Source organism: Scleropages formosus, chromosome 8 (genome assembly GCF_900964775.1).
Source record: "Scleropages formosus chromosome 8, fSclFor1.1, whole genome shotgun sequence".
Lineage (NCBI taxonomy): Eukaryota > Metazoa > Chordata > Actinopteri > Osteoglossiformes > Osteoglossidae > Scleropages > Scleropages formosus.
The window spans coordinates 20,727,340-20,742,677 of NC_041813.1; the positions used below are offsets into that span (position 1 = coordinate 20,727,340).

The following is a 15,338-nucleotide window of genomic DNA, read 5'->3' on the forward strand; positions in this document are numbered from 1 at the left end:
TTCGGTGAATTACCACATCACCACAGAAGCTTAAACAGTCGTGTTAAAAGCACAGCAACGCACATTAGTTTAATAGTGTAATATGCAAACTACGGGTCACCCAATTACATGGTTTAACAACGCATAAATAATGGGGAGTCTCGTTATTTGGACTGTGAGGCTTCTACTGATTCATCCAGACGGTCCGCATTCGCTTACAGTCAGTTCGCCTCCTCCTGGTTCAAAAGCCAGCACCAAATTGCATTTCAATGAATACAGATTAATGATGAGAGTATGAGCATTAAATTAACAGTAATTATATGACCTGAATGCTGTAAAGACTCCTTTCACTGTTTTAATTAGGTAACTGACTCTCTGTACATACCCCAGCTTCCCTGCTAAGATTTTTCATGCAAGAACACGGTCATATTTAAATGAAAATGTACTGTCTATCAAAATGAAAGTTTGAAATTCCAGGCTTTGGAACTGCCTTTAAGGTCTCGTATTCTGGTCGATCTGGCTTTTTGAATTTTGCAGGGCATAAAACAATAGTGAAATATTTTTGTTTTTTCATTTTGGTTGGTAACCATTTCATTATTATGCATGGAACACAGAAGACGCAAGTGAGGCATTGGGTTTATGTGCTTTATGTGTGAGGTTTGTGACAGGGCTTTAGAGGAAATGCCTAATTAGGCCGAAATCCAGGAAGGACTGTAATGAGCACTAAACACAAAGGCCTTGTTAATCCAGTCTGCTCCAGACCTAGCACTGGACTCCCATACTTAATGTGTTGAAATGTGACCTCTGTGGGTTTTGGAGCATCATTGCCACAGGTGCTCCTATCATCATCATTCTTCGATACATTTTCAAACATCAATGTGGCCCTCGGACTTATCTCTGCCATAAAGGTAGTTTCCCAGAATGGGCATCACCTCCAGTGGTTCACCCACTAGTCCCTGAACATAGATCCACCATTTGGGTGTCAATCTGAAAAATGTCCTCACAGTGCACCTCACTGTCATCCACAAAACCCTGGGACAGTCCTGCCGATTCGGTTTATTCCATTTATTTCCCTAGATCACTCTTCTAAACCATAGTGACAGCGCTGAACACGGTTGCTATAAATGATCCACAATAAGCCTCTTGATAACATTTACAAACGAATAAGAAAAAAAACAATCTGTAAGAAACTTGATCCGCACTGGCTTCTGAGGAGCTCACCTGGTAAAGGTATTCTTCTTGTGGACTGAGGTCTGAGCCTCAGTTATATCTGTCAGAGACCAAAAGGAAATTAGAGAATCCTTTATCATCTGGTCTTGCCCTGCATGTCTTTTATTAGAAACAATATATAATTATACTAATAACAATCAATAATATTAATGTGCTGCCTTTAGTTTCTGACCACTTGTGGCATGAGTGGAAGGAATCTGTGTATAACAAAGACACTTTTTCACTTGGGTACTTTGCCGCTGCACATCTGCATCCAGGTGAGGCACAAGGAAGATGTCATCATGCTTCTGGGAAATAAAGAACGACTCATTCAGAAGGAACACCAAAAAATCAGTCCCTGTCACACACAGCTCAGTCACATGATTAAGAACACTGAAATGTTGGTAAATGTGTTTCCACATGTTAAGTTTTAATGTTTAACCAAAGTGAAAGTAGTTTATTTTGAAGGACAAATAGTGTGTGCTGGGCTCAGTGAAGGTGAATAAAATCTGAAAAAAAGGAGTTTTTCATTATAGTCCACATGTATATAATTGTATACATATATAGATGTACACAAATAACATTACGTAGAATAACAGGCATCCTAGAGGTAATCAGACGATGGTGACACATGGAACAATCAGTTAGCAGGGCCCCTGTTATCATTCACTGAGTTGTGCGTTAAGGTGGAGTATCCTCCCCTCAGGTCCAGCATTGTCCTCAGGTTCTCCATGTCCCGGACACTGGCAGCGACGGCACGGAGAAGCTCTTTTCTGCTGGCTGACAGAGGTGTTAAACTGCCATCGTCCCAACCGAATTCACGCTTCTTCAGTACAGTCCCCTCTGCAGACCGCACACTGACAGCTGGATCAGCTGCCAGGAACTGCCTCAAGGCCACATCAACCCAACGGAGCTGGGGAAACACACACAAACACACACACTTAGGTTGAAACATCTTAACCAGTAAAGTACCTCCACCACAGATGATTGTAAAGAAAAGTTACACACCTGAGGAGATTGCTTTGGTTTCTTTGAGTTGTAAAGAAGCCAATTGGCTTGGACATTGTCCCTGAGTGTGTTCCACAGCATTTTCAGGTGAGACCTAAATGCCCCCCCATTGGTGTCATCCATATCCTGAGGCTTGAAGGAATCGGTCGGACGAAACGTGAGTTTTAAATTCTGTGGGAGAATAACAACACAAGGAAAATTAACCCATTATTATTTCACCAACTGCAAACAAATTAAAAATTAAATATAGCTACTACTACTCCCTATAGCTGTTTTTCATTTTCAAATGCATTTCCAAATCAGAAGTACTGTGAAATTCTTTGCTCTGATTTACTCTGGTGACAATATGTTCTCTGTTTTGAAATACTTCACATGCCTGTTAACTGGGGATTTAAACGATAACTTATAAAAATGATGTTTAAGAACTGCCTATAGGTCAACATGAGAGAGAGAAGTGGGCAAAGAGAAAGGAGGAGACAAGGGATGTCGAATAATCTAGATTAAAATCCAGCGAGGTCCATGCAACTACATTCAAATTTATTCATTTAGCAGATACTTCTGTACTGTTTTTAGGTGACATCTTCATCCATGGTGACTTACAGTGTGCAGCATAACATGCGTGCGCACACACGCACGCACGCACACGCACACAGAGAGCGAGTCACCAGTTCACCTGAAACACAGGTCTTTGAACTGTGGGAGGAAACCAGAGCAGCTGCATAAAAGCCACACAAATGTGGAGTGAATATGAACAGTCCATACAGACTAAGCTAGGATCAAACCCCCATCAAATCATCCCCTTCTTTCTTGCTAAGGGGTGCAACATTTATGACCTTAGGCACACGCATTTCTTTCTGTTTGAGGTGTCTGACACAGAATTACACCATTAATGTTATACGACACTCTGCTGGTGTTACAGTAAATCAGGAACCACTGGACTCATCTGGTGTGGATAGAATTATGCCAATTTAGTCTTGTTTTGAAATAACATTGCTCCACTGATTCTACTAGATCAATGTTTCTTATGCAAAACATTGTCTGTTCAGTTTGCACACACATCTGGATTTGATTAGTGCATCTCTGCTGAAGTAACATAGGAATCTGCTGGAAATCAAGCATTGTGAGTGATCTATTGCACCATTAAATGACAGTGTTGTCTTTGCTACCTTCCTCTGGCGTGGGGTTGGTATGTCATTAACATCAATCTTGTTGAGGTGCTCCAGCACAAACATCTTCTGTATGAGGCCCTGAAGGGAGGTGGAGCTCTGCGGAGACACCCATGTTTTCGGCCACCTGCCAGCAATGGGGGTCTGGCTCCTCTCCTTTATGAACCCACCCCTCTGGGGGCTGTCTAAGGAAAATAAAGAGGGAATGAATAAAAGTGCACTTTCTGTCCATCACGATAATTCAAAGCATGAACCTACACCCATGTGCCCACTAGGTACCATAACGACGGAGAGGCTTTCTGGGGTCAAATGTGCCATACAGGATGAAGGTGAAGCTGAGCACAGTGCCAGATGCTTCCTCTAACACACTTCGTGCACAGTGTGACACTGTTCCTTTGTTGTCCTTCACCTGCAGGAGATCACGGATGATGCCAGTGTTCACAGAAGGTCAAAAAAGTCCAAACATTCAAAAAATCTTCAGAAAAAAAGTCTGATTTGCTCCCCACCAATATTCATGTTAAGCTGCAGCTAAATTTTTTTTTAATGATTAAGTTATGGAACATAGGCTGATCACTTAAGTATTATACATGGAAATCTGTTTAATTATTATGGTGCACACCCCAAGTTCCCTCTGTAAGTATGTGGATGACTGAAGTGTTTAAATTTCTTCTGCTAGAATGATATATGATATGACCTATGCGAGCACTGAAATAAATTTTACAATGCCTGGACACCCTTTTAAAACTTATTAGATACAGTCACATGGTCACACCTGCAAAATATTGCCACCCATTGCCCTTGTTTTGTGTATGTGGACTTTTTCTGTAATTTCTCAGTGTACTGTCTCTGTGTCTATTTTGCTGTGACCCACTGTTCCCAAAATTAATTTACAAAAAAATCTGATTGGAAAAAAAAGCTGAGCCATGACCAAGAGATCCCTTCTTAATCCTGCCTTTAAAAGACATGAACCAAGAGGTTACAGGAAAGCCAGAAAACATCAAGGTGTTGCTAGTGCTGTAGGACACCAACGGCATCTAGTGATGAAGGACCTAATCATACGTATACTGACTAAGGGGAATGCAAAAATGGTGCTGCTGTCGTTGACTGTTTTGGCAATTACTACCGTTAGGTTGTGTACTAGTACTTGTTACCATGTTTTAAATAGAGGAAGTCTGTGTTATAACAAGTGTATAGAAATTAAAATCAGCAGGTACAGAATTAGAACGTAAAACTGGGAACTGGAACAAGGGGTCGTGATTAAAATGAGGATGTGGAGGGTGAGAATGAAGGAACAGGACTTGAATAAGGAGGTGTGATATTAGAATGATGGTTTGGGGATTGAACAAGGGGCTGAGATTAGAATGAGTAGATGAGGAGCAGAATTAAGTGGTTAGAAGTATGAGCTCCTGAAGATACAGAGACCTCAAGTGTCCAAGTGCCATAGGGATCTTCGCCCCAGAACTGGACAGTCATCAAGGTCCAGTTCTTCAGGCCAGCAGGGGAGGCATCATTGCGGCGTGTACCCAGCAGCTGGGACCGGGTGCCAGATGGGGTGACAAGCGCCACTGACAGGTCACCACGGCACACACTGGTTATGCTTGCCCTGACCTGAGGACAGTCGCACACATGTCAAGCCTTTAACAGCTAAAAACAGAAAGAACAGCTAAGAAATATAATTTGGAACTGCTGGTTTAAAAAAAGGGACTCTGTAGAGGTGTCCATTACCTGTACATGTTCCAGAGTGTTGATGGCTTTGTCTGTCCCACCACAGCCATCTGAGTGGACTGCAACAATGACTGAGCCCTGTGGAGACAGGATCCTAGGCAAATAAAATGCAGCTCTGAGTCAGTATAGCATATTTATTCAATGTTTTCCCCTCCAAAAGCAACTTACAATTATTTACCCATTTACACAGCTGGGCGATTTTACTGGAACAAGTGAGGGTAAGAATCTTGCTCAAAGATACTATGGCCAGAAGCAGGAATTGAACCTACAATCTTTGGGTCCAAAGGCAGCAACTCTAAGCACTACACTACCAGCCACCCCAACTACTCAAGGCAGCTCTGTGATGAGTGCATTCAAACTATGCACTTCCTAAAAAGCTGGCAAGACACAACACAAAGGGTGATGTGAATTGGTGGTCTATGGGGTAGGAGTGTGGTTACAGTGTTCCTGAGATGCGCAGTTGGAGATGGGTTCAAAACTGGTTCAGAATGTGTGGAGGTTGCATGTTCTCTCCATGTACAGGTGTTTCCTCCTGGAGTCCAAAAATGTGTTTCAGGTGGGTTGGTGAGTCTTAAATTGCCCTGTGTTTGTATTAAGACTAATGGCCAAGCACATTTGCATACTGGGAATCTGACATGATTGAACACAGAGATCACAGCGATAAGGTAAAAATGCTGAAGAAAACACAACAGATTACCGCTTTACAAGAAATACAATGAATTGAAAAAAGTGGAAATATCAGCAAGGTGACAATTAAACAAGTGTAGCTGGTGACACCTCGGTAAATATATTACGTCAGGTTATTACATTGTGTTACCAGAGCAAATTCCAGTGTTACACCGCTTGGCATCAATGGCATCACCTTAATTCTAGTGAATAATGAATTAATGGATGGATGGATGGATGAATAAATGAAGTAAAACAAAACTATAAATCCCAAAGGGGAAATTCTACTTGGATGCAGTAGCGTACAATGTACATGAGCATTTGGATTCACCCAGAAATTTTCATGTTTTTGACAGAAATTGACACTTTTATTCACCAAGTTAGCATTAAATCGATCAGAAGTGATAGTTAATACATTAACAATGTCATAACATTATTTTTATTTCATATAACTGTTCTATGCATAAAACTTTACATTCATCAAAGAATCATCCATAGTACCAGTCAATCCATCAAAGACAGTACTCCAATTTCCTGTTTTTTCACCAAGCAGGTTTTGCAAAGATTAGAAGTTTGTTTCGAATTGTTTTCCTGCTGCATGATGAAATTTTCACCAGTCAAACACTGACCACAGGAGATGCCATGACATTGTAAAACTGAGGTGTTACCTTTCTGGTTCATTATTCCTTGCAGTCCTCCAGGACCCTTTCATTTGCTCTAACTCACACATATTTTCTCCTCCTTGATCCAAACATCTCAAACTTAGACTCATTCATCCATAATATTCTTTTCCAGTAATCCTCCATCCAATGTTTGTGTACTTTTGCCCATTTTAACCTTTTGTTTTTATTTGTCAGTGTGCTTCTAAGGTCAGCATCCCAGAGTTGTCTTTTCACTGCAAATGACACTGGTATTTAGGGTGTACTATTCAAGGAAGCATTCAGTTGAGGAACTGTAAGGTGTCTGTTTCTCCAACCACAGACTTTGATGCACAACTGCACCAGAGGATAAGTACATCTGGGCCTTCCCAGTTGGGTCTAGTTTGCCCTCTTCTTTCAAGATAGTAGTGGACACCTTTATATAAAATCTTCAATTCCTTGGCAATCTGACACATTAAGCATTAATAGCTACTAGCAACATGAGTGATGACATTCTTGCTATATTTTTAAACCAACTTAATGGTACATCTTGATAAAAAAGTATCAGGTTCTTTCAAAAATAAGAAAATTCTTGGGTGATTCCTAACTTTTGAACGCTAGCGTATATAATACATCGATGCAGACATACAGCACATACAATGACAAAACAGATAAGTTAGGTAAGCGAAGAAGTTATGTAAAAATAAGGCATATTTACATAGCCGTTGTTGTTAGGTGTAAAGCAGTGGTACAATTTTATTATTATTTTATAATAGTATAATTTGGGAAAAAGTTGGTACTTGACCATCTCTCTCAGTCACTCACTCATTCAATGAAATTTACATTTATTCATTCATTTAGCAGATGCTTTTCTCCAAAGTGACGTGCATTTCATAGAAAATAAAATTTGTGCATTATCTTAGGAGAAAGAGACATAGCTGCAGATGTATGATTCTTAAGTACAGTAGGTTTCCTTCACCATATGCACCGACGTTCATCACACAAGTAGCTGCATAAAACTTTACCAGAATATTGACGATTCCTAAACACCTTCCCAGTAGTTTTATTTTGAGATACATATAAACATGTATGTTACATTGCAGGAATGGATCTGTAAAAGTTTGAGCCGAGCATGATTGTGAACATTTATACCTTACATCAATTTAAGAGATCATGGGCAAAGTGAGTCCAGAATAGATGAGTTTTAAGACTTGCATTTAAAATCTACCTTAAATCTGCAGGTTACAGGTCCATACACCCAATGGAATGAAACTTATTGTTGAACAGTGTGGTATTGTAGTTAGTGGCACTGGCATCACCTCTCCACACAGTACCTGACAGGGTCCAGGGTGACTTCCTGTGAGCAGTTCCTCTGAGGGGGGACACTTTTGAAGTACAGAGCCTGCTGGACCATGAGTCCTGCATCTAGGAGTCCAAAGCCATACCTGAAGAACAAAGCAGATTTACCGTTTAGGCCCATGAGAAAAGCAAGGAGTGTGCAATGGTTGAGTGAGAAAGCAGATCATCCTGCTTTCTTTCCAGAGTATGATGTACCCTGACCTGCCTGCGCGCACGCACGCACGCACGCACGCACGCACGCACGCACGCACGCACACTGCTTATTCTCCCTGATACATGTAGTTCTGTATAACTACTCCCCTTATCCACATACCTCCAACCAGCCTGTAGCTCAAGCCCCTCTTTCAAGCCCTGCATGTGTTCCAGTGGTCTCATTATGTGCCAAGCCTAATTAGTCCAGCTTGATTAAATTTAGTAAATATTCTGAGGCATGCACAGATACACAAATATATAGCTAATCACATACTATCAACTGTTGGATGATGGGAAATCTCTCTAACAGTCGAAAAATAACACAGAAAACTGATCACAGGCAAAAATGGAACTGCAGTTGAAGAAAATAAAATACTACCTTTTAAAGTTGCACTGATATGACTGTTATACATTTACACTGAAAGTTATAAAGCATTTTCAAACACTTGTTCAGCTGTTTTCCAGCAATAAAAATATAAATAAATGCAAGCGAGAAGAGAAAGCAGAGAGCTGTCTGTTTGGTGCGTAATAATATATCACAGAAGAGAACATAATTCATTGTGCAGTATGACATACAAACATGTTTGAGCAAAACAAGTTCTGACAAAAGCGGGCAATAACTCCCTTATTGCTTTTATATACAAGCACTTCCAAATGATGAGCTAACGGTTTGCACTGATCTGGATATGGCCTCCATTCTCACTCTCTATTGACGCTGTCAGGCCACCAAACCTGCATGCAGCATCCGTGCCGAGCAGCACCCAGTTCCCCTGCCTCTCCTCCGAGTGTCCCTTTCAGTTTGTGTGCCCTTCTGACCCTCTTTCCCCAGCTTCCAAATTCTTCATCATTATTCACACCATCTGGTTACGGTAGAGGGATGGGCTATCTTTGGTCAATTAAACCAGCTCCTGACATTTCATAAAGTGAGTTCAGAGTCACAGCCCATGCAAGTGGTGCTAACAGTATTAAAGGCAAATTTCGCATGGTTCACAATCTGCGCTTTCAGCACACTCTAAGGGCATGGTAGGCCATTGGTTCCCCCCCTTTTTTTAGTGGTACTTTCTTTTCATCTCCAATAAAAGTGTTTCTAAAGAGCCACTCAAGCCACACTAAGCAGCTGTGGGTGAGGTCATTTTCCCAGGAGCTCGTCATCCAGGACCGTGCACACGGGCAGGACCACAACAAGGGCACCATCTGTTCATGCTAAAAAACCTGGTGACACCTTCCATGGTCCCAGTAACCCCCCCCCCCATTAAACAGAAAGAAAGCTGTTTCTCCAAGTTTATCATTTGACAGATATGAAATAGCAGTTTCAAATCAAAATGGAATCAAACTTGGCTATATGTTACAGCGAAACAACTTTTTAATTTTTGGTTTTTGAAACTATTGAAGACAACTTATATGGAAATGGACAGAGTAGATGTTGGAATCTTAAAAATTGCCAAGGCTCTCCTCCACATTATCAAAGAAATATTTCCTGAAAAGTCTACAAAAGCACTACATTTATACATTTACTTGTTGTATACCCATTTATACAGCAGAGCAGTTTAATTCACTCACACAAACACACACAAAGGGCAGGACAGATATGACTTTTATCCTCTGTTCGTAACTGCAGAAATGTAGTGAGGGAGGGTTCTCTCAATATTAGTATACAAACTGGCATTATAAAGAACAAGGTTTATTTCTAAGCACAATTAGCTTTCGTGTAAATCACTGCACCACTGATTATACTACTGTTGGTACTGAGGCCAACAAAAATGACATGTTCCAAATTTGAAAGCCCATTCAAAGGGGGCTCTCAAAGTCCATAGCAGCAAGGAGAATATTAGAGGGTCAGAAAACTAACACTTGTTGCTCTTACCTCTCTTTTCCAAGCTATTATTAAGAAGTTCACAGTGACACTTCCTACTTTACAATTCATTGGCAAACCTTTTGTCCTTCACATCGACATATCACTATGGCAACACTACCTAGATGCAACAACACACACACACACACACACACACATTTTCAGAACCGCTTGTCCCATACGGGGTCACGGGGAACCGGAGCCTACCCGGGAACACAGGGGCGTAAGGCCAGAGGGGGAGGGAACACACCCAGGACGGGACGCCAGTCCGTCGCAAGGCACCCCAAGCGGGACTTGAACCCCAGACCCACCGGACAGCAGGACTGTGGTCCAACCCACTGCGCCACCGCACCCCCGCTTGCAACAACACAGGATAAACTAAATGACATGCAAATTTACTTTTGTTATTCCGTACGTTCACTGATGCCATGAGACCAGATACCATTGTAACCCATAGAATTTCATCCACTGTATTTTGGCTTTGAATGTGCACTGCCTAGTGTTTCCTAATATCTCAATGCCCCTTTGAGTGTGCTTTGGTTTTACACATTTAGCTGATGCTTTTCTTGAAAGTGACTCACAATGTTAACACACACACACCAGCTGAAACCACTCATCCCAAGCGGGGTCGCAGCAGACCGGATCCTAACCTGGTAACACAGGACACACCTAGGACAGGCACCCCAAGCAGGGCTCAAACCCCAGACCCATCAGAGAGCAGGTATAATTATAATTATTTAAGCATTTATACACCTGTGTAATTTTGCTGGAGCAATACAAGGTAAATAACTTGCTCAAGGGTACTACAGATGGAGTTGGGATTCAAGCCTGTGACCTTTATATCCAAAGGTAGCCACGCTAACCACTGTGCTACTAGCAACCCTGGCTGGTTTTGTACTTTTCTCGCTATTAATAAACTCTGCACTTGAGTCCACAATCCCCTGTGTTTGTAATGTTCATTCAGCTACAAGGAGAGAAAGTAACAATCACACCGTGTTAATTTTTCCACTTCTCCGGTCCCTGTATTGACTATTCATTACTATGGCAAATTTGAACACTACCATATGCAACTATGCAATATCTCAATATTATTAAAATGTTGTTTTTACTGTCAGTAAAAAAAGAAAAAACTAAAACCAGATTCAAGTTCACAGAAGATTCTAATAAAGCATTTGGATTCTATCTGGTAGTTAGAGAGCAAATATGGTATTGAGTGTTCATTATTATTCTTTATTTATCTGTCAACTTCGTTCAAGGTAGCTTAAAATGTATAATTATTTACTCCTTTAGACAGCTGAGTAATTCTGACTGGAGCTGTTTGGGTAGGGTGGTGAAGTGTAATACTCAGGAATGACACTTAAAACACAGTAACATACACAATGTCTCCGTTGACCGGGGCAGCCATGTAACCTCCAGTCTTTAAAAAGTATGTGTTTCTCTGTATTTTCCATCGTCATCTGGGATCAGTAGGCCTCTTGGCTAAGATGTAATAGGAATCTCTTTTTCATTAACAAACGACAAGTTGATTTCAAACCACCAACTTATTAAGATCTTGAGGGAGTACTACTGGCTAGACCTTATTTTTGAACAGCAATTAGCTCTCTCTGTCTCAAATTAGCCATTTACTACATAATGGGTAAACAAGACATTTGAAGGATGAGTAACATTACACTAAAAAGAGAAACTGGATATATATTATTTAGTTCTGGAGTATTTATGAACCATCAAACTTGGTGTTCTACTGCAAAGTATGTTTACTTATTCACAAATGTGTTTAAGCAGTTATATGCGTGCTGTAAAAGTATGTAATTGCACGGAACAAAAAAGAATTACAGTAGTGATGAGCAAATCAAGTTAAGCACTTGCACTCAGGCTGAGCTGATAAAAGAGGTGCATATCTACATTCTGCACACTTCACATCATGAAATTCTGAAAACAAAAAAGCTCTGGGAATGTGAGGCACAAAAAGGACAAAGCCTGGAATACATACTGTATATTAAATCTCCACCATTAACCACCATGTACTCTGTGCTGTATCACAGTGAACTGAGTCCAAGTGGTATGGATTCACAGGTTTAGTAGGTGTGGATATCCTGAAGTAGACTGGTATCCTGTCCAGGGTGTACCCTACCTAGCATAGTTTCCTATGCTGGACCGCTGTGACCCTGCCAAGGACAAACAGTCATCAATAGTAAGTGGCTGAGATTCTACAGGTCCCCATATTGCACCTAGCTAACCATCAATGCCCTTACTAGCACTTGCTCACTTAATCACTCCTCTGTTGTTCATGGCCCTTACTCACACATACTATGTCTTTCTTGCTTTACTGTCCCTCAGCTCACCTTACTGTTTCCTTGTGCCATGTACTTCTCCTTATGGTCCCTTAGCATCTCATAGCACCAGTCCTTTACTGCCCTTTACAGTCCTGTGCTTCTCCTTATTGCCCCTTATTCCCCATTACTGTCATTATGATGTCCTTGCTGCAGCCAGATCCCATCAGACTCATTTAATCACTCAGTTTACTTGTTTTTATTGCTTCTTACTGCTCCTTGCTGCATCTAAGCATCTTCATTTATGTGGGACACCAACACTGATGGCTGCACAGTAAGTGGTCTGGGGCCCTGGTGCTAATGAAAGCGATAAAGTGGATCAGAGGGGTCTGGAAAGTATTGGAGGACTTTCTAAACAAATACCTTCCCTGCCAAGATCTTGGCCTCATGACTCAGGAAACGGCAATCTGTCTGCACAATTGGAGGCGTATGCAAATTAATAAATGACCCAGCTGTATTGGTAAGGATATAAGTTGTCAAGCAATTACATTGTAATGGTGCTTTAACAGGTCACTTAATCAGGGGGTGATTACAGCTGCTGCCAAGCCACATCACACAGTGCAGCCTTAACCACAGAACACAGAGGATAGCTCTCTTGCATATAAATATAAATATACATACATAAAAGTAGAACCACAGTAGTCGGTAACCTGAAGACATTGTTACTTCCTATTTAGAATATTTAGTAAATAAGACCATCAAGGAGTATTGCTCCACCTTTAAAATTTAACAGAAACACTCCATCAACTACTTCCCTCATCAAATAATAATAATAATAATAATAATAATAATAACAATAATAACAACAACAACTTTGTTCATGCAACACGTTTCATATCAATTTTTGCAGCTGAAACTGCTATACAAAACAAAAAGTAAAATGAATAAGATAAATAAAAAAATCACAAAAATATCTAAACAAATAAGATATAATTACAATAAATAAAAATAATATTAAAACATTAAAAGCCTAATGAAAAAAAATATGTTTTGAGCAGCTTTGTGAAGATATACACAGAGCCTGCCTCTCTAATATACAGTGGGATTTTGTTCCTTAATTTTACATCGTCTATATATGTACCTTTTGGAATATGGAATAGGTCTGCTCGGCACATTCTTAATTGGATTTTAATGTACTTTAATTAGTAAAATCTGGCAAATAATTGCTTTGATGCAAAAACAAAAGATTTCATATGTAAACATTCTAATAGTTTTCCCATTACCCTAAGAGCTTTGGCTATATTATAATCTTTGGCTAAATGTTATTATTTTGATTCTGTGTGCTGTGACTGCAAGACTGCAATCTTGTCCTTCAATACCACATCAGTGGGTGTAGGACTAATGAATGTTATACTGAGGAGAGTGTGTGCCTACTGTACACAATACCATGATGCATGTAGATTACTGTACTGTTGGATATGAATGTAAGGATACATTAAAGATTGGTATAAAAATAAGGGTACTGTACTAAATTGTCTGTACGGTATGATGCAGTATCAAGCTGGGTGTCAGCAGTTACTGTACAGAGCAGTGATGCTGGGTGTATGGAATACACTCACATATTAGGCCTGCTGAATCATGGTGGGGTATGTTACGGTGCGGTGAACAATACCTATCATGGATGTGGTATCCAGCAGCATTCATAGACCAGCCAGGCTCCATGGGGTTGGGTATCTGGGCTGTTTTAGTTATTAAATGCTGGATGTCTCTCCAAGTTAGATCAGGGCTGTGTATAAAAAACAAACAAAGCACGATGAACAGAAGCTGTGCCAAACATACACACATACTTCTGATCTACTCTTTGGAAGGGAAACCAAGAATGACCAAAGAGCTGAAAGATATTAATGAGTTGTATATGTTGTAAACATTAAGAATACACTGTTTCTGAACCTTATGAAGGTAATGTGTTCCTGAAAAACCCTTCCTAAGGTGAATTCTCATGAATCACTTTCAGTGGTATTATTTTGACTAATGTTGTGGCAATACTCATGATCCTCATATCACCTGCACTGCCTTTGTGATGGGGTTACCATTTAGGTATTGATCTCTTGGTCCAAGAACAATGACATCAAGCTGTCACATGGTCTATGTATTCTATATGTCATTCCTTATGTAACGAACATGCAAGCAGATGAAAGCCATTTGTCAAAGTGCATCTGTGCTGTACAATTAAAAGCATTAATCTCATTAAGCTCAAATGTGCTCTTCTGTCTTTTTTCCCCAACTAACCGTAGACTGTTGGAATTCAGGCACCCAAGCTTATTGCTTGATTTCAACAATGAGTTGTTTTGGTAATATATCACCAATAAATAAGAAAATGGACACAATTTCACGCCCCCCTCGGCGCAACGAGGATCACCTACAGCAGATCAGGGGATGGGCACATAAAAGGGAGGCTCAGAACACATGCAGATGTGGAACCTTGCTTCAGCCTTGCTCATTGCCTTTGCTACCTTCCTTGTTCTCCCTTCAGCTCTCATGCCTTTCTCTTGATTTCATGGATTCCATGATCTCTTGCTTGTTTTTTGGATTAGGGCTTTTGGACTTTCCCTTTGGTTTTGTTAGTACATCGATGACCCTTGGCTTGTTTTTTGACTATGGTGTTTTGGATCCCCCTGTTAAACGCCGATGCTCTGCACTTGGGTCAACGGCTTCCTTCTAGTACGCCATCATGACAAACAATAACTTCAAGGGTTAGTATTTATCATAACACAATATAACAAGGCAGTTTCCCTTAATTAACTACTCTGTAATACTATGACTGTCTACCTATGCTCATTTAAGTCTTTCATACTCTTAAACCCTAACAAAAAAAAAAAAGAAAACATACATATGATACTTAGTGTTTATGTATTTAACCTTTTCTTGAAAAAGAAAAACAATGCAGAAAGGACAAAAGAAAACAATGCAAGTTAACTGACACTCAGTAAACCAGTAGACATGGTTTGGACAGTCCAAAGGGGGTCATCATTGTTCAGATTGTGACAGGTGAAAGTACTAAACAAGGCTAACAGAAGCTGATAACAGAATGCAGTACGAGCCAATGTATAACTGAGAAGTAAAGCACATGGTGGCTGATCTCGCACTGCTCTGTTGTTGGTAGGTGTAGAAAATCTAAACTCATTAACTCAAGGAAATGCCATGTAAGCCAAAATTGGGGTATTAAGTGAAACTCCTCATAAGGTTTATTTCCTGTAACCCAAATAGTTGTTCC

General features: G+C 40.4%; 1 protein-coding gene across 1 annotated transcript in view; it reads right to left on the minus strand.

Moving 5' to 3' along the window:
• Positions 1 to 1,551: 1,551 nt before the first annotated feature.
• The window catches only part of LOC108937256 (PC3-like endoprotease variant B), a 44,091-nt gene continuing 30,304 nt past the window's right edge, over positions 1,552 to 15,338 (minus strand). The window contains exons 13-20 of the mRNA XM_029254307.1: positions 13,737 to 13,850; positions 7,726 to 7,836; positions 5,088 to 5,181; positions 4,785 to 4,970; positions 3,642 to 3,771; positions 3,363 to 3,547; positions 2,197 to 2,367; positions 1,552 to 2,101 (exon numbers count right to left, since the gene is read on the minus strand). Coding sequence (XP_029110140.1) covers positions 1,829 to 2,101; positions 2,197 to 2,367; positions 3,363 to 3,547; positions 3,642 to 3,771; positions 4,785 to 4,970; positions 5,088 to 5,181; positions 7,726 to 7,836; positions 13,737 to 13,850 — 1,264 coding nt within the window. The 3' untranslated portion in view covers positions 1,552 to 1,828. The remainder of the gene's footprint in view (positions 2,102 to 2,196; positions 2,368 to 3,362; positions 3,548 to 3,641; positions 3,772 to 4,784; positions 4,971 to 5,087; positions 5,182 to 7,725; positions 7,837 to 13,736; positions 13,851 to 15,338) is intronic.